The sequence below is a fragment of the Oncorhynchus mykiss genome, chromosome 26 (assembly GCF_057628025.1).
Source record: "Oncorhynchus mykiss isolate SJ-2025 chromosome 26, ASM5762802v1, whole genome shotgun sequence".
NCBI lineage: Eukaryota > Metazoa > Chordata > Actinopteri > Salmoniformes > Salmonidae > Oncorhynchus > Oncorhynchus mykiss.
In genome coordinates, this window is record NC_143047.1 from 41,551,386 (window position 1) to 41,572,239 (window position 20,854).

Below are 20,854 nucleotides of genomic sequence, written 5' to 3' on the forward strand. Positions count from 1 at the left end.
CACCATACTATCACCATAGTATCACCATAGTATCACCATAGTATCACCATAGTAACACCATACTATCACCATAGTAACACCATACTATCACCATAGTATCACCATAGTATCACCGTAGTGTCATCATAATATCACCATAGTATCACCATAGTATCACCATAGTATCACCATAGTATCACCATACTATCACCATAGTATCACCATAGTATCACCATAGTAACACCATAGTATCACCATAGTAACACCATAGTAACACCATACTATCACCATAGTATCACCATACTATCACAATAGTATCACCATAGTATCACCATACTATCACCATAGTATCACCATAGTATCACCATAGTATCACCATAGTAGCACCATAGTATCACCATAGTATCACCATAGTAACACCATACTATCACCATAGTAACACCATACTATCACCATAGTATCACCATAGTATCACCATAGTAACACCATAGTAACACCATACTATCACCATAGTATCACCATACTATCACAATAGTATCACCATAGTATCACCATACTATCACCATAGTATCACCATAGTATCACCATAGTATCACCATAGTAGCACCATAGTATCACCATAGTATCACCATAGTAACACCATACTATCACCATAGTAACACCATACTATCACCATAGTATCACCATAGTATCACCATAGTATCACCATAGTATCACCATACTATCACCATAGTATCACCATAGTATCACCATAGTAACACCATAGTATCACCATAGTATCACCATAGTATCACCATACTATCACCATAGTAACACCATAGTATACATTAAGACTGTGTCTAAATCAGTCTTATCTGTTCCTTGTCAGTAAACTCAGCTTTGGTGAACGTGCCTGTTACCATGTCTTTAAATATCCACTCCCTAAGTGAAGGCCTAAGCCTTCAGCATGCAACGATCCAATGCCTGTCACATGTCCCCGGCACTTCTGTCAACACAAGGCATTTTATCCTGTCTGACGAGAACCTAGAAATCCCTATTGGCCTGGACTTACCCCTCCACTTTTCACCCCAGCCATCTATAGGCTACCTCCCCATGATATCCTACACACTGCCAGTCCAATAAACACTAAGTAAAAGGCAGGCTTGTGGAAAATGTTTCTTGATAACAAACATGGTCATCTGTCAATTATAAAACAATGTATCTAATAACGACTTTGGTGAAGTAAAGCTGCCCCAGGGAAACATCCCTCCCCCTGGGATGGATAGGCCAACAACAAGGCTGTAAACCAACAATATATTAAAGGCCTAATTGTCATGTTTCAGTTTGCAGGACTAGATGTTTGTTATGAAGAGTTCATGTCACAGCCACACTATCCTTTCAAATGCTGATAGATACCGTAATACAACACTGCAGCCCGCCTGGTTTTCAACTATCCAAAGTTCTCTCATGTCACTCTGCTCCTCCACACACTCCACTGGCTTCCAGTCGAAGCTCACATCCACTACAAGACCATGGTACTTATCTACGCAACAGCACTAGGAACTGCCACTTCAGGCTATGCTCAAGCCCTACACCTTAACCCAAGCACTCCGTTCTGCCAGCTCGGGTCTCTTGAATGCACTAACTGTAAGTCGCTCTGGATAAGAGCATCTGTTAAATTACTCAAATATAATAATATAATAATATAATGTACTAGTAAGCATCTACACTGTAATTAGACTGCAGCCTGCAAGCACCATGATGTAAATTGGTGACTCTAGTTGGGAAGGGAGGGACCACTTTTCATGACTAGACAAGAAAAAGGTACCTGTCCTTACCATACATTTGGTTTAATTTATTTGAGCTCTGCTACCACCTGGTGCTTGTTAGGCATACTTGTGCAACACCCTCTCCAGGTTGAAGTTACCCTGATATAGGATATACTTCTTCAAACCAAAATATGAACAAATAATAAAACACGTTTGATTTTGAATTGCTAAGAATTGTTTCATCTTATTTTTCGCCGATTATCAAAGACCTCTGCGATTTTTCGATAATTGTCTTCAGGCACAATACAAGGCCACGTGCAAGAGATTTGGAGGTCCTTACTATATCCTGTCGCACTAATGACGACCCCTCTGCTGTCAAACAAACACACAAAGGTATTTAAAACGCGATAAAACTGAATTGTTCCATTTAAACATGTGGCGAAATATTGTATTTAAACGATATGTTGTTTTAGATTTCGTTGAGGACGAATAACATCGCATGTTAAAGTAGCACCAGTTAGTTAGTGAGCTAACGTTATCTAGTTTGCTTTTTGGCCAGCCTGTTACAGTTGCGTTCTAGTGTATTGGCACCCTTGTACGTCTATTTTAAATAATTCAATACGTCTTCAAATATAAATTAAAATAAAAAACGTGTTCACACGTGTACTGTGGTAAGTTGCAGGTATTTTTACAAGGTAAAAACAGCCATTCAAATCGTGTTGAAAAGAGAACAGGATATTCTGCTTCATTATAACGTTACCACTGTGAACATGGCCAAGGGGAAAGAACTATCTGAGGATGTAAGGAGTTTGATTATAACCAAACATGGACTTAAGCAAGGTTACAAGTCCATCTCCCGAGACCTTGGCATTGCTGTTTCCACAGTTCGTAATGTTATCAGGAAGCATGCTGTCCATGGAGTTGTAGTCAACCTCCCAGGACGTGGTCGCAAGAAGAATCTGGTTCCACCGGGTGAAAAAGAGAGAACTTGCAAGAAGAATCTGGTTCCACCGGTTGAAAAAGCAGTTCGTTCTGCATCTATCCAAAATAAAATGACATCTGTTTGTGATGCCACCATTGAAGACAAGGAAAATGGTTCCGAGTCGACGGAGTCTCAGGTATGTGCTTTAGAACGACTGCTAACCGTTGTAGGTTATCTAGCTAGGCTGGCTAACACATTTAAAACAAGTCTTGCAATCTGAAATTGCAAACAAGTAACGAGCTAGATTCACACCTTAACTTGTAGGCTAGACAGTGAGTAGAGCAAGAATCTAAGGACAATAGAAGCGATGAGGGAAGTCGGACGAAGATATTTTGGGGAGTCCAAAGCCAGAGAGAAACAACAGGGGGGGACTTTAACAGGGAGAGAGAGAGAGAACACACAGCTCCAGTTTAAGACCCAGAAAGAGGGAGGAGAGGTAAATGGATGTGGCCACATCTCACAACATTCATAATTTGCACAAGCACCTGAAGGTAAATGATGAGCCATTATGGTGTCTGGGTAATGTAGTGTTTCCCCATCACCTTGTTTCAGGATAAGGAACATCCACGGCTTCTCATCCCAGAGTTATGTCGTCTTTTCTACCAACTCGGCTGGGTTACTGGGACAGGAGGAGGGCTAAGTTTGAGACGTGGGTAAGTGCTCTGACTTTAATATTGTTGAATCATTTTTTTTTTAATTCAAAACCTCATACGTGGAGAGAGAGAGAGAGAGAGAGAGAGAGAGAATAAATAAAAATGCATGCTAGCTAATGAACATTCATCTCCCCATTTTGTTGTATCTAGAGATCAGATCTACATTGCCCCGTCTGGAGTGCAGAAGGAGAGACTACAGGTGAGCAGGGCTGGTGTTTTACCTTCATATCATCATAGAGACTACAGGTGTGCAGGGCTGGTGTTTTGCCTTCATATCATCATAGAGACTACAGGTGAGCAGGGCTGGTGTTTTGCCTTCATATCATCATAGAGACTACAGGTGAGCAGGGCCGGTGTTTTGCCTTCATATCATCATAGAGACTACAGGTGAGCAGGGCTGGTGTTTTGCCTTCATATCATCATAGAGACTACAGGTGAGCAGGGCTGGTGTTTTGCCTTCATATCATCATAGAGACTACAGGTGAGCCGGGCTGGTGTTTTGCCTTCATATCATCATAGAGACTACAGGTGAGCAGGGCTGGTGTTTTGCCTTCATATCATCATAGAGACTACAGGTGAGCAGGGCTGGTGTTTTACCTTCATATCATCATAGAGACTACAGGTGAGCAGGGCTGGTGTTTTGCCTTCATATCATCATAGAGACTACAGGTGAGCAGGGCTGGTGTTTTACCTTCATATCATCATAGAGACTACAGGTGAGCAGGGCTGGTGTTTTGCCTTCATATCATCATAGAGACTACAGGTGAGCAGGGCTGGTGTTTTGCCTTCATATCATCATAGAGACTACAGGTGAGCAGGGCTGGTGTTTTGCCTTCATATCATCAGAGCCAAACTACTTAGTTTGACAGTTTCTGGAGATATGTTTTTTGTGTGTGTGTTGCACCCTGTAGCCAGATGACATGTTTGTCTGTGATGTGGAGGAGAGAGACATCAGCTCCCCACCCCCCTGGAAGAACCTGAAGAAGAGCCAGTGCACCCCTCTGTTCATGAATGCCTTCACTATGAGAGGTGAGCTCTCTGTTCATGAATCATACACTATGAGAGGTGACTTCTCTCTGTCCATGATTGATACACTGAGAGGTGAGCTCTCTCTGTCCATGATTGATACACTGAGGTGAGCTCTCTCTGTTAATGAATGATACACTATGAGGGGTGAGCTCTCTCTGTTAATGAATGATACACTATGAGGGGTGAGCTCTCTCTGTTAATGAGTGATAGTCTATGAGGGGTGAGCTCTCTCTGTTAATGAATGATAGTCTATGAGGGGTGAGCTGTACACAGACCCACGAATAGGCCAACATGCTAACTGTCTCCCTCCTGTTCCTCAGCGGCGCAGGCCGTCATCCACACCCACTCCAAGGCTGCCGTCATGGCAACTCTGTTTTATCCTGGCAAGGAGTTCCGCATAACTCACCAGGAGATGATAAAGGGAATCCGCAAGGGCACCTCCAAAACCAACTACAGGTAGGCACATGGCTAGGACACCTCCAGCACCAACTACAGGTAGGCACATGGCTAGGACACCTCCAGCACCAACTACAGGTAGGCACATGGCTAGGACACCTCCAGAACCAACTACAGGTAGGCACATGGCTAGGACACCTCTAGAACCAATTCCAGGTAGGCACATGGCTAGGACACCTCCAAAACCAACTACAGGTAGGCACATGGCTAGGACACCTCTAGAACCAACTACAGGTAGGCACATGGCTAGGACACCTCCAGCACCAACTACAGGTAGGCACGTGGCTAGGACACCTCCAGAACCAACTACAGGTGGGCACATGGCTAGGACACCTCTAGAACCAATTCCAGGTAGGCACATGGCTAGGACACCTCCAGCACCAACTACAGGTAGGCACATGGCTAGGACACCTCTAGAACCAACTACAGGTAGGCACATGGCTAGGACACCTCCAGCACCAACTACAGGTAGGCACATGGCTAGGACACCTCCAGAACCAACTACAGGTGGGCACATGGCTAGGACACCTCCAGCACCAACTACAGTTAGGCACATGGCTAGGACACCTCCAGCACCAACTACAGGTAGGCACGTGGCTAGGACACCTCCAGAACCAACTACAGGTGGGCACATGGCTAGGACACCTCTAGAACCAATTCCAGGTAGGCACATGGCTAGGACACCTCCAGCACCAACTACAGGTAGGCACATGGCTAGGACACCTCTAGAACCAACTACAGGTAGGCACATGGCTAGGACACCTCCAGCACCAACTACAGGTAGGCACGTGGCTAGGACACCTCCAGAACCAACTACAGGTGGGCACATGGCTAGGACACCTCCAGCACCAACTACAGTTAGGCACATGGCTAGGACACCTCCAGCACTAACTACAGGTAGGCACATGGCTAGGACACCTCCAGCACCAACTACAGGTGGGCACATGGCTAGGACACCTCCAGCACCAACTACAGTTAGGCACATGGCTAGGACACCTCCAAAACCAACTACAGGTAGGCACATGGCTAGGACACCTCCAGAACCAACTACAGGTAGGCACATGGCTAGGACACCTCCAAAACCAACTACAGGTAGGCACATGGCTAGGACACCTCCAGCACCAACTACAGGTGGGCACGTGGCTAGGACACCTCCAGCACCAACTACAGGTGGGCACATGGCTAGGACACCTCCAGCACCAACTACAGGTAGGCACATGGCTAGGACACCTCCAGAACCAACTACAGGTAGGCACATGGCTAGGACACCTCCAGCACCAACTACAGTTAGGCACATGGCTAGGACACCTCTAGAACCAACTACAGGTAGGCACATGGCTAGGACACCTACAGAACCAACTACAGGTAGGCACATGGCTAGGACACCTCTAGAACCAACTACAGGTAGGCACATGGCTAGGACACCTCCAGCACCAACTACAGGTAGGCACATGGCTAGGACACCTCCAGCACCAACTACAGTTAGGCACATGGCTAGGACACCTCCAGCACCAACTACGGGCGGACACGTGGCTAAGACACCTCCAGCACCAACTACGGGCGGACACGTGGCTAAGACACCTCCAGCACCAACTACAGTTAGGCACATGGCTAGGACACCTCCAGCACCAACTACAGTTAGGCACGTGGCTAAGACACCTCCAGCACCAACTACTGGCGGGCAGGTTGCGAGGACACCTCCAGCACCAACTACAGGTGGGCAGGTGGCAGGGACACCTCCAGCACCAACCACGGGTAGGCAGGTTGCGAGGACACCTCCAGCACCAACTACAGGTGGCAGGGACACCTCCAGCACCAACGTCAGGCGGGCACGTGGTGAGGGCATCTCCAGCACCAACTACGGGCTGGCACCTGGCGAGGGCACCTCCAGCGCCAACGACGGCCGTATAAGTGCTCAATGGGAAAGGGGATTTCCTAGTCAGTTGTCCAACTGAATGTATTCAACTGAAATATGTCTTCCACATTTAACCCAACCCCTCTGAATCAGAGAGGTGCGGGGGGCTGCCTTAATCAACATCCACATCTTCAGTGCCCAGGGAACAGTGTGTTAAATGACAGATTTTTACCTTGTCAGCTCAGGGATTCGATCCAGCAATCTTACGGCTACTGGCCCAACACTCTAATCACTAAGCTACCTGCCAATGTGCTACAGTGTGAATGTCTGTACTGAAACAGTCCAGCCCCGGCAGTTTATGGAAATGAATGTGGGAATCCAGATGTTACCTTGTAACTCCTGTCAATTTTGGCACATTTTCATCCAGGGGAAACTGACACTTGATTTTAGATAGTGGCCCTATTGACTATGCATTCTGCTCACACACTGACGTTGACGTGTGTGTGTGTGTGTGTGTGTGTCTGTAGATATGATGAAACCCTGGTGGTCCCCATCATTGAGAACACCCCAGAGGAGCGGGACCTGAAGGAGCGCATGGCGCTGGCCATGGAGCAGTACCCAGACTCCTGTGCGGTCCTTGTCCGGCGCCACGGCGTCTACGTGTGGGGGGAGTCCTGGGAGAAAGCCAAGACCATGTGAGTTAATGAATAATTATGAAGTAACACAATGTTTTATAGAAGTGAATAATTATAAATAGTCTAAAAGTAAAAGTTTGTAGAAGTATTACTGTGAATGTGTCATTTAGACTGAATGTATCACTGTTTTAAATGCATCATTGGTGCTTTCTAGAGGTTTGTGTGGTAGTGGGTTATCCGCGTGTCTTGTTCCAGGTGTGAATGTTATGACTACCTATTTGACATCGCCGTCCAAATGAAGCAGAGTGGAATGGATCCTTCAGCACCACCCGTTGAAGAGAACCATTACTACGATGTCCAACCATCCCAATAAATGGAGGCAAACAATCAAGGCCTAAAATGAACGCCTGCCAAATGTGCATTTTTTTTTCTCCCCCAGCCATGTCGCCGGGTGGTCAGGACTTCACAGTGCAAGTATTTCACTCGCATTTGTGAATATAAAAAGTCAAGTTTGATCACATTTACAGTGACATATATGCTGCGCTAGCTGTTTTCAAAATATTTCTGCCGTTTTTGTTTCATAGCTGGTAATATATAGCCTATTCCACCTCACTCTGCAACACAGCCTGGCTGGGGGACTGTGCGCACGTGAAGAGCTGAGTGAAAGATTACATTTTTAGAAGCGCTGTGCACAGGCATAAAAGTTGGTCTAATTTACTTGAAAAGAAAGTCTACTGAAGTGAAACCCTGTCCTTGTATTTTTTTGGCTATTTACATTGTTTTGTTCACAAACTAGGTTGTTTTTCTGTGTTTGAGTTTCAACTGCTTGGGAAGAGAAGGCCACGCTTCTACTAGTCAATCTCACAGGCAGAAACAATACTGATTTGCGTTGCCATGGTAACCTCCCTCCCTTAAAGGTGGGACATTTTTGTCTGATATTTTGGTTAAAAATTAAATGAATATACCAATTTTACTTCTTACTAGTAATACACTTGTTTTAGAAACATTACAAAGCATGCTCATCTGTTTGTTTTGTTGTAATTTTTGTGGAAAATATTCTGGCTGGTAAAAAAAATCTGAGTGGCTGGTAGATTTAAAATAAAAATTAAAAATATTCCTGCCACAGTGGCTTTTGTACCAGAAACTACATTTTATGACCTGCAAACAATCATTAGAAATGTCTAGAGTATATTAAAATACATATCTACAGTAATAGTAGAATGATGTTATACAATATTTTACCCCCAGAACCTTATTGGTCCTTAAAAGACAGACTGGCTGTTGTCAAATTGACAGGGCCTGAGCCACACACTAACCCATTGTGCTACAGCCGCAGACTTTATTTGACGAGATTTGCTGGCCTCACAAATATGACGTGTAGCTCCTTTTTAAAAATTCCTTGTGGGATAAGTTAATCTCTTTTTAAAGATGATGCTTTCCACAATAACGCCACTTGTATTGGCCTCTCGTATTGACATGTGCAGTTGTAGAGCAACGTGAGGAGCCTGTCTCATGTTGAAATGGGTGTCAAAGAAACATTTGAGCTGTTAAAGGTGACTGTGGTCTTACTCTGACCAGACAGTCTGTATCACTACCATCTGAACTATTAGAAGATGGTTAAGTGTCTATTCTCTCTCTTGAGCATTCAATGTAATCTGAAAGAATTAGACATATAGGTGGGGGGGGGGGTTGGTGTGTCATATCACGCAAACGCCTGTCTGCACTTAGAATTCAAATTTAGCGGGAGTCAACTAGGGTTATTGTCTTGCATACTGCAAATCAAACAGCCTGACAGATGTGGATTGTTCACATGCAAACAGACCTTTCACATAATATAGCAAAACATGAATCATGTCTGATCAATAAGGATGTTAAAGTGTGCAAATCTTTTTTTTATTTTTTTTTATATGAAATTGAAATGTGTGCTGGGATTGGTTAATACTTGCTCTGAGACACAGATAGTTGCATAGAAGATAGTTGGTGCGGGAGTCTTCCAATTCAGCCCTCTGTCTTCCTGGATTTGTCTTCCTTCCTTTATCCAATGGGTTCTACCAGTCCAGTGCATGGTCGCTGTCCACGTTCATGTTGTGCAGAACCTCCAATTCCAGGATTTTGGTTCTGCCGTGGTCCATGGTGCTGAATCTCAGATCACTGCTGTGTCCTTGTTTGTCTAGATCTAGCATTCTGTATGTTTTATTAAGTACTGGGATTTTATTAAGAGCGATTTACTGAGGGTAACCAACCTCTGCTTGACTGTTCAGCATAGCAGGTAAATGTTAGTTTCACCCGAATTAGAAGTGTTGATACCCTCTCCCTGATTTTTGTTGGGGAAAAATCATGTATTTGTCTTAGACAGTGCCTTCAGAAAGTATTCATACCCTAGAAGTAGAAGGCAAGGTGATCCAATCTCACTTCTGCTGTTTTTGTCTAGGGAGACCCTGGCCCAGGCAATTCGACAATCCAAAAATTACACCAATATCTCAAATCTACGGATCATAGCATATCATTATACGCCGACGATATCTTTATCTAGACAGTGTATCCTAATTCCTCCCAAGAGCTTTGAAGATCATAAACAAATTCAGCTCCATCTCAACTAAATAAATCTAACCAAATCTGCCCTACTGCCTCTGTCAACCCTGAGGGAAGACTCCATCTCTACCAATTGAATCCCAGTTGAAATCCATAATGTGGTTTAAAAGTGTGTATTTTTAATTGAAACGTTATTTAACTAGGCAAGTCAATTAAGAACAAATTCTTATTTACAATGACGGCCAAAGCCGGACCACGCTGTGCGCCGCCCTATGGGACTCTCAATCATGGCTGGGTGTGATACAGCATGGAATCGAACCAGGAACTCTAGTGATGCCTCTTGCACTGAGATGCATTGCCTTAGACAGCTGCGCCACTCAGGAGCCATATATATATATATATAAGAGCAAGGTAAGTGAGCCCGGTTAAAAATGAACAAACATACAAAGAGGGGAAGAGCGAGGACTATCCGTATCAAACTTTAAATTGTATTTCCAGACACAAGCATTTCACCCCATCATAAATTGGTTTAGACATGATTATTCTGCACCCTGGCTGAGTATAGTGAGAAATATGGTGTCTCCTATTGCCCTGGAAGAGGTGGTCTCCACTGATATATCCCTTAACCAATGTAATATGGAGTCTCCTATTGCCCTGGAAGAACATTGTTACTGGGAATCAAAATGTCATGCCATGTGATCTGGCGGGTGGCCTTTTGCACCCCCCTCCCCAATGGTCCAAATGTGGAATCCGACCCCTTGCCGAAATCATGGACAGTAATGGTTTGAGAACATTCCAGGATTTAAAAGACATACTGTACACATTACCAGGCAAATTGTTTATTTTTTCTATATTTACAACGTAGGTCAGCAATGCTGGCCTAGAGTCCCTTGGGAAATACAATTTGCAAACCATCCAATGATGTGATTTATAAATAAATGATCTGGGCTCCCAAAGAAAAGATCTCCCTTTTGGAAAGCTCTTATTCTGAGCTAGCCATTAAAGTATGGTACACAGATCTTATTGAATCTGAACAACCATTTAACTGGAACAGAATATGTAAAAATATGATCTTGGCATCCCATAATCCGAACCATCAATGTATACACTTATACAGACTGTATTTGACACCAAAAAAACGTTTTTTTTATGAAATTGGCCAGAACTTTCAACTATTCACTGTGTCCCCTAAATCAGGTAGACACATTCCTCCATATGATGTGGGACAGCCCTGCAGTTAAATGCTTTTGGGGCAAAGTGATTCAATTAATTTTCATGTACATGAATGTAAATATTCCAATGCTTTGCATCTGTTACTTAACGATAATAGCTCCTTGAATCAATTAATCAGAGACGATTACTGCTGACTCTTAGATGGCAATCACCTGACTCCCAATTCGCCAAGGGCTACAGTTACTATTAGCAGTTACTACATTTATAATTAGCGACAGCAGGAATACATGGTGCAAATCAGGGAACAATTGAGACCTGGACAAATATACTTGACTCTGTAAAGAATCATCTCAGATCCAGACCAACGCATAGAAATAAACCATTCATAAAAGCCCAACAAGCCTACAAACAATATATGTAGTACCATCAGAGTATTCACACCCCTTGACTTAATCCACATTTTATTGTTACAGCCTGAATTCAGAATGGATTAAATATATCTACACAAAATACTCCATAACGACAAAGTGAAAACATGTTTTTAGAAATCTTAGTACATTTACAGTATGTAAATTAAATCTGTGTTTCATTTTCAATAAGTATTCACACCCCTGAGTCAATACTTTGTAGAAGCACCTTTGGTGGCTATTACAGCTATGAGTCATCTTGGGTTTGTCTGGATCAGCTTTGAGTCATCTTGTGTTTGTCTGTATCAGCTTTGAGTTGTCTTAGGGATGTCTGGATCTGCTTTTGGTCGTCTTGGGGATGTCTGGATCAGCTTTGCACATCTGGATTTGGGTATTTTCTCCCATTCTTCCTTGCAGATTTGTTCAATCTCTGTTATGTTAGATGGGGATTGGCCTTGAAGAGCAATCTTCAAGTTTTTCCACAGATTTTCCATGGGGATTCAAGTCTGGGCTTTGGCTGGGCCACTAAAGGACTTTCACATTCTTGTTCTGAATCCATTCTAGCATTGCTTTGACTGTATGCTTGGGGTCGTTATCCTGTTGGAATGTGAATCTTGTTCTCATCAATGTTTTGCTTGTATGTGGTTCCATTCATTGTCCCCTCTATCCTTACCAGACTCCGTGTCCCTGCAGCTGGAAAGCATCCTCATAGCATGATGCTGCCACCACCATACTTCATGGTAGGGATGGGTTGATGAGCTGTGCCTGATTTTCTCCAGACACAGCGTTTTGCATTCAGGCCAAAGAGTTCATTTTTTTAGTTTTTGCTCTGAATCTTTCACATGTTTTTTTGTAAACTCCAGGCGTGCTGTCATGTGCCTTTTCTCAGGAGTGGCTTCCATCTGGCCACTCTCTGGGTAGTTCCATATTTTGTTTCCATTTACCAATGATGGAGACCACTGTGCTCTTGGAAACTTTCAACACTCTAGAAGTGTTTTCTAAATCATGTCCAAACAATTGAATTGGCCACAGGTGGACTCCAATCAAGTTGTAGTGACATCTCAAGGATAATCAAAGGAAATTGGGTGCACCTGAGCTCAATTTGGAGTGGCATATTTTCCACGTTTTGTTGTTACAGCCTGAATTCTACACACAATACCCCATAATGACAAAGTGAAAACATGTTTTCAGATATTTTAGCAAATAAATTGAAAATGAAACACAGAAATATCTCATTTACATAAGTATTCACACCCCTGAGACAATACACCTTTGGCGCTCTAAGAGCGTTGCACACCTGGATTGTACAATATTTGCAAGTTGGTTGTTCATCATTGCTAGTCAGCCATTTTCAAGTCTTGACATAGATTTTCAAGCTGATTTAAGTCATAACTGTAACTCAGCCACTCAGGAATATTCAATGTGGTCTTGGAAAGCAACTCCAGTGTATATTTGGCCTTGTGTTTTAGGTTATTGTCCTGCTGAAAGGTGAATTTGTCTCCCAGTGTCTGTTGAAAGCAGACTGAACCAGGTTTACTTTAAGGATTTTGCCAGTGTTTAGCTCCATTCTGTTTCTTTTTATCATTAAAAAAAAAACCTCCTTGTCCTTGCATACCCATAACATGATGCAGCCACCACTATGATTGAAAATATGAAGAGAGGCACTCAGTGATGTGTTGGATTTGCTCCAAACATAATGCTTTGTATTCAGGACATAATTCCTTTGCCAATTGTTTTGTCAGCTTTACTTTTAGTGACTTATTGGAAACCAGAAGCATGTTTTGGAATATTTTTATATCTTCCTTCTATTCACTCTGTCATTTAGGTTAGTATAGTGGAGTAACTACAATGTTGTTGATCCATCCTCAGTGTTCTCCTACCACAGCCATTCAACTCTGTAACTGTTTTAAAGTCACCATTGGCATCTTTGTGAAATCCCTGAGCGTTTTCCTTCCTCTCCGGTAATTGAGTTAGGAAGGACGCCTGTATCTTTGTAGTGACTGGGTGTATTGATAGACCATCCAAAGTGTAATTAATAACTTCACCATGCTCAAAGGGATTTTCAATGTCTGTTTTTTTGTTGTTGTTGTTGACCAATCTACCAATAGGTGATCTTCTTTGCTAGGCATTGGAAAACCTCCCTGGTCTTTGTGGTTAAATCTGTGTTTGAAATTCACTGAGCGACCTTATAGATAATTGCATGTGAGGGGTACAGAGATGAGGTAGTTATTTTAAAATCTGGTTAAGTGTGCCTTGAATTCTAATAAATCCCTGACAGTGTCACCAGCAAAGCACCCCAACACCATGATGTCCTGATTCACGCAGTCTCCTCTGAACAGTTGATGTGGAGATGTATCTGTTACTTGAACTCTGTGAAGCATTTATTTAGGCTACAATCTGAGGCGCTGTTAACTCTAATGAACATATCCTCTGCAGCAGAGGTAACTCTGGATCTTCCTTTCCTGTGGCGGTCTTCATGAGAGCCACTTTCATCATAGCGATTGATGGTTTTTGCGAGTGCACTTGAAGAAACTTTCAAAGTTCTTGAAATGTTCCATTGACTGACCTTGATATCTTAAAGTCGATGATGGACTGTTGTTTCTCTTTGTTTATTTGAGCTGTTCTTGCCATAATATGGACTTGGTCTTTTTCCAAACAGGGCTACCTTCTGTATACCAACCGTACCTTGTCACAACACAACTGATTGGCTCAAACGCATTAATTGAAATGCATTCCAGGTGACTCACCTCATGAAGGTGGTTGAGAGAATGCCAAAAGTGTGCAAAGCTGTCATCAAGGCAAAGGGTGACTACTTTGAAGAATCTCAAATATAAAATATATTTTGATTTGTTTAACACTTTTTTGGTTACTACATGATTCCATGTGTTATTTCATAGTTTCGATGTCTCCACTATCATTCTACAATGTATAAAATAGTATAAATAAATAAAAACACTTGAATGGGTAGGTGTGTCCACACTTTTGACTGGTGCTGGATATCAGACCAGGTTTTGTTCTACAGTAAGTAGGGATATAGAATGTGTCTAAATTGACAATGAGATAAAGTACAGCCTTGATATTCTTCTGAGGATATGCTTCTGCCAGCCTGGAATCATTATTTATTTAGACTAGAGAGAATCTGGTTTCTCCTCTGCATTAGACTTTCAACACTAGCCTGATATGTTTTAGAAGTTAGTTTTAGTTTGCTCCACAGAACGTGTAGATCAGGACTGTTTTGATCTACGTTAACTGATCTCCTACCAGATCTCCCAGGTGATAAATGAAACATTACACACGCGCCCAACACACAGGGCTGACTGTCAGTCAACCTCACAGCCAGTCGTCTCCTGAGGACACTCCCCTGTGTAGTGGCAAAATGGAAGTCCCAGCGCTCCTGCCAGCGCTGCTTCCTTTCATTTCCATCATGGAATTCCACCCTGGCTAGCGTGTGCCACGCCGCCTCCAGTAACATCAGACAGACGGTGGATCCCACCTCTGTGGGCGCCGCCACTCTCCTGCTCTCATCCCTGTTCCTCATCATCACACACCAGCAGGGAGTTCTTACAAGATGCTTCTCCATGAGCCCTACTGACTTCCCTCGTCTTGTCTGCTGTGTGTGCTGAAAATATACCACTGCATTCAGAAGACCCCCCCCTGTGTTGCTTAGCTAATGCTGTTAGAAATACAGATTGTGACGGGCACGTCACTGTTTGATAATTGTGAAGAAATTCCTGTTTTGACAATGTATTACACAAATGGATTTGATAGCAATCCTTTATTCAGATTTTTTTAATTTTTTTAAATGTCTATACAGTATGTCCATGTGCACTGCAAGAGCTACTCCGTCTTGAAAGACCATAAACAGAGTTTGAGTGAAACAGTATATTTTTTAGAATATGGAAAAGGCTGAATTGTTTGTCTGTCTTGGGCTCTTTGAACATGTGTGTTACAGGAGCTGAATACATTGTGGGTCACCTACAGGAGGGGGTAACCTCAGTTCAGTGCTTTGTGGATCACCTACAGGAGGGGGTAACCTCAGTTCAGTGCTTTGTGGGTCACCTACAGGAGGGGGTAACCTCAGTTCAGTGCTTTGTGGGTCACCTACAGGAGGGGGTAACCTCAGTTCACCTACAGGAGGGGGTAACCTCAGTTCAGTGCTTTGTGGATCACCTACAGGAGGGGGTAACCTCAGTTCAGTGCTTTGTGGATCACCTACAGGAGGGGGTAACCTCAGTTCACCTACAGGAGGGGGTAACCTCAGTTCAGTGCTTTGTGGATCACCTACAGGAGGGGGTAACCTCAGTTCAGTGCTTTGTGGATCACCTACAGGAGGGGGTAACCTCAGTTCAGTGCTTTGTGGATCACCTACAGGAGGGGTTAACCTCAGTTCAGTGCTTTGTGGATCACCTACAGGAGGGGGTAACCTCAGTTCAGTGCTTTGTGGATCACCTACAGGAGGGGGTAACCTCAGTTCAGTGCTTTGTGGATCACCTACAGGAGGGGTTAACCTCAGTTCAGTGCTTTGTGGATCACCTACAGGAGGGGTTAACCTCAGTTCAGTGCTTTGTGGATCACCTACAGGAGGGGTTAACCTCAGTTCAGTGCTTTGTGGATCACCTACAGGAGGGGGTAACCTCAACTTTTGTGCTTTGCAAGAGTTGTGTTCAAAGAACTGAACTTAACTAATTGGGTTTGACTTTCATTTGTCATTCGTGTGCATTTTCTTCCTGCTTAGGGTCCTGAGCTATACAGCCAACCAAATATTATCTCACTGTGCAATTATCAGCAGCACACATAAAACACACATCAGACAGTTTGAAGTCTGTGATGGAACTAAACCAAACCAAATATTAATCACACTTGGCAAAATTAGCAAGCACAGGAATAATATGAATAATTAATGATTTTAGGATAATGGTTTTGCTGACAAACATACAACAAATACGTTTTCTTTGGCAATCATGTTTCTCTCAGATCTAGGAGCACAGGGAAGCCGTTAGCAGTCACTGTGAAGCATGTTTCCTTCAGACCTAGGAGCACAGGGAAGCAGTTAGCAGTCACTGTGAAGCATGTTTCCTTCAGACCTAGGAGCACAGGGAAGCAGTTAGCAGTCACTGTGAAGCATGTTTCCTTCAGACCTAGGAGCACAGGGAAGCCGTTAGCAGTCACTGTGAAGCATGTTTCCTTCAGACCTAGGAGCACAGGGAAGCAGTTAGCAGTCACTGTGAAGCATGTTTCCTTCAGACCTAGGAGCACAGGGAAGCAGTTAGCAGTCACTGTGAAGCATGTTTCCTTCAGACCTAGGAGCACAGGGAAGCCGTTAGCAGTCACTGTGAAGCATGTTTCCTTCAGACCTAGGAGCACAGGGAAGCCTTTATTTGTGATATAAGATACTTCTACAGAAAAGTACTTTCTCTGCCAGCTTTTCCCCAGTGTCATCAGCCTCCATCCTCCTCATAGACAAAAGAGAAAGGCTGGATAAATGCACTGACCAAATTAATATGCAGAGTAATCAGTATAGCCTCTAGCGGGGTGCATACTGCCATATCAACCAAGTAAATCAAGCCTTCTCTTGATGAGCTGTCTGCAAAGACCAGGGGTGTCAAACAAATTTTCTCCACAGGAGCGCAATCGTTCTTCCCCGAGGTCCGGTGGACCGCATTTAAAATGTTATATTTCCTCGCTGTCAAAAACATAAAATAAAAATGTATTCTCCCTGACTGTCTAGCTTTCGTTTCTATGACTGTTAGCAAGCTGGACAGAGTGAAGAGGCTATAAATATAGGTATATTATGATTTCTACAACATTGTTCCGCAGGCTGGATTGAATGAGCCTTGAGTTTGACACCTGGCATAGACTATCCCTTGGCTAATGATGAGCAGACTGCATAGACTATCCCTTGGCTAATGATGAGCAGACTGCATAGACTATCCCTTGGCTAATGATGAGCAGATTGCATAGACTATCCCTTGGCTAATGATGAGCAGACTGCATAGACTATCCCTTGGCTAATGATGAGCAGACTGCATAGACTATCCCTTGGCTAATGATGAGCAGATTGCATAGACTATCCCTTGGCTAATGATGAGCAGACTGCATAGACTATCCCTTGGCTAATGATGAGCAGACTGCATAGACTATCCCTTGGCTAATGATGAGCAGATTGCATAGACTATCCCTTGGCTAATGATGAGCAGACTGCATAGACTATCCCTTGGCTAATGATGAGCAGCTTGCACAGACTATCCCTTGGCTAATGATGAGCAGATTGCATAGACTATCCCTTGGCTAATGATGAGCAGACTGCATAGACTATCCCTTGGCTAATGATGAGCAGACTGCATAGACTATCCCTTGGCTAATGATGAGCAGACTGCATAGACTATCCCTTGGCTAATGATGAGCAGACTGCATAGACTATCCCTTGGCTAATGATGAGCAGACTGCATAGACTATCCCTTGGATAATGATGAGCAGACTGCATAGACTATCCCTTGGATAATGATGAGCAGACTGCATAGACTATCCCTTGGCTAATGATGGGCAGATTGCATAGACTATCCCTTGGATAATGATGAGCAGACTGCATAGACTATCCCTTGGCTAATGATGAGCAGACTGCATAGACTATCCCTTGGCTAATGATGAGCAGATTGCATAGACTATCCCTTGGCTAATGATGAGCAGACTGCATAGACTATCCCTTGGCTAATGATGAGCAGATTGCATAGACTATCCCTTGGCTAATGATGAGCAGACTGCATAGACTATCCCTTGGCTAATGATGAGCAGATTGCACAGACTATCCCTTGGCTAATGATGAGCAGATTGCATAGACTATCCCTTGGCTAATGATGAGCAGACTGCATAGACTATCCCTTGGCTAATGATGAGCAGATTGCATAGACTATCCCTTGGCTAATGATGAGCAGACTGCATAGACTATCCCTTGGCTAATGATGAGCAGATTGCACAGACTATCCCTTGGCTAATGATGAGCAGATTGCATAGACTATCCCTTGGCTAATGATGAGCAGACTGCATAGACTATCCCTTGGCTAATGATGAGCAGATTGCATAGACTATCCCTTGGCTAATGATGAGCAGACTGCATAGACTATCCCTTGGCTAATGATGAGCAGATTGCATAGACTATCCCTTGGCTAATGATGAGCAGACTGCATAGACTATCCCTTGGCTAATGATGAGCAGACTGCATAGACTATCCCTTGGCTAATGATGAGCAGACTGCATAGACTATCCCTTGGCTAATGATGAGCAGATTGCATAGACTATCCCTTGGCTAATGATGAGCAGACTGCATAGACTATCCCTTGGCTAATGATGAGCAGCTTGCACAGACTATCCCTTGGCTAATGATGAGCAGATTGCATAGACTATCCCTTGGCTAATGATGAGCAGACTGCATAGACTATCCCTTGGCTAATGATGAGCAGACTGCATAGACTATCCCTTGGCTAATGATGAGCAGACTGCATAGACTATCCCTTGGCTAATGATGAGCAGACTGCATAGACTATCCCTTGGATAATGATGAGCAGACTGCATAGACTATCCCTTGGATAATGATGAGCAGACTGCATAGACTATCCCTTGGCTAATGATGGGCAGATTGCATAGACTATCCCTTGGATAATGATGAGCAGACTGCATAGACTATCCCTTGGCTAATGATGAGCAGACTGCATAGACTATCCCTTGGCTAATGATGAGCAGATTGCATAGACTATCCCTTGGCTAATGATGAGCAGACTGCATAGACTATCCCTTGGATAATGATGAGCAGACTGCATAGACTATCCCTTGGATAATGATGAGCAGACTGCATAGACTATCCCTTGGCTAATGATGAGCAGACTGCATAGACTATCCCTTGGATAATGATGAGCAGACTGCATAGACTATCCCTTGGCTAATGATGAGCAGACTGCATAGACTATCCCTTGACTAATGATGAGCAGACTGCATAGACTATCCCTTGGCTAATGATGAACAGACTAAATAGACATCAGAGTCTCTGCCCATATCGTCTGGTTGCTTCCGGCGATGTACCAATGCTCCAGCTGTTGCCTAGTTCACGTTGCTCCAAGGTCTGGGATATCTGAGACTACTCCCCAGAGTAGACTACTGCCCAGAGGAGACTACTCCCCAGAGTAGACTACTGCCCAGAGGAGACAATCAATCAATCAAATGTATATATAAAGCCCTTTTTAAATCAGCCGACGTCACAAAGTGCTGTACAAAAACACAGCCTGAAAGCCCAAACAGCAAGCAGTGCAGATGTATTGCACGGTGGCTAGGAAAAACTCCCTAGAAAGGCGGGAACATAGGAAGAAACCTAGAGAGGAACCAGGCTCTGAGGGGTGGCCAGTCCTCTTCTGACGGTGCCGGGTGGAGACTATAATAGAACATGGCCAAGATGTTCAAACGTTCATAGATGACCAGCAGGGTCAGATAATAATAATCACAGTGGTTGTAGAGGGTGAAACAGGTCAGCACCTCAGGAGTAAATGTCAGTTGTCTTTTCATAGCCGATCATTCAGTGTTAGAGACAGCAGGTGCGGTAGAGAGCGATTCAAAAACAGCAGGTCTGGGACAGGTAGCACGTCCAATGAACAGGTCAGGGTTCCATAGCCGCAGGCAGAACAGTTGAAACTGGGCAGCAGCACGACCAAGTGGACTGGGGACAGCAAGGAGTCATCAGGACAGGTAGTCCTGAGGCATGGTCCTAGGGCTTAGGTCCTCCGAGAGAAAGAGAGAGAGAAAGAGAGATAAAGAGAGAGAGAGAATTAGAGGGAGCATACCTAAATTCACGTAGGACACAGGATTAGACAGGATAAATACTGCATATATAATAGACTACCCCTAGCCCCTCGACAAAAACTATTGCAGCATAAAAACTAGAGGCTGAGACAGGAGGGGTCGGGAGACACTATCCCCGACGATATCCCCAGACAGGGCCAAACAGGAAGGATAAAACCCCATCCACTTTGCCAAAGCACAGCCCCCACACCACCAGAGAGATATCTTCAACCACCAACCTACTACCCTGAGACAAGGCCGAGTATTGCCCACGAAGATCTCACCCACGGCACAAACCCGAGGGGGGCTCCAACCCGGACCGGAAGATCACGTCTGTGACTCAACCCACTCAAGTGACGCACCCTTCCTACTGCACAGAGGGAACCTTGGGTTGCTTCAGGAAAGACTGCTGTGTTGTCCTTCCTATGCAGCATGGATGCTGTCTGTTGATTTGTCTCTTAGTGTGTCTCTAGTCTGCCATAGCCTAATATAGTCTGTCATAGTCTGCCATAGTCTGATATAGTCTGATATAGTATGTCATAGTCTGATATAGTCTGCCATAGTCTAATATAGTCTGTCATA

General features: G+C 43.9%; 1 protein-coding gene across 4 annotated transcripts; it reads left to right on the forward strand.

Moving 5' to 3' along the window:
• The first annotated feature begins 2,022 nt into the window (after positions 1-2,022).
• Positions 2,023-8,465, forward strand: apip (APAF1 interacting protein). Of its 4 annotated transcripts, XM_090223081.1 has the most exons (9): positions 2,041-2,120; positions 2,613-2,675; positions 2,718-2,845; positions 3,262-3,362; positions 3,513-3,561; positions 4,274-4,391; positions 4,712-4,847; positions 7,230-7,397; positions 7,593-8,465. In XM_090223081.1, exons 3-9 carry the CDS (start codon positions 2,780-2,782, stop codon positions 7,708-7,710), a joined length of 756 nt encoding a protein of 251 aa, XP_090079207.1. In that variant the 5' UTR covers positions 2,041-2,120; positions 2,613-2,675; positions 2,718-2,779; the 3' UTR covers positions 7,711-8,465. The 4 variants fall into 4 exon arrangements, with proteins under 4 accessions (XP_090079205.1, XP_090079207.1, XP_090079206.1 ...); XM_090223079.1 differs by having other exon boundaries at positions 2,023-2,120; positions 2,613-2,845; XM_090223080.1 differs by lacking the exon at positions 2,041-2,120 and adding an exon at positions 2,127-2,527 and having other exon boundaries at positions 2,613-2,845.
• Positions 8,466-20,854: the final 12,389 nt, after the last annotated feature.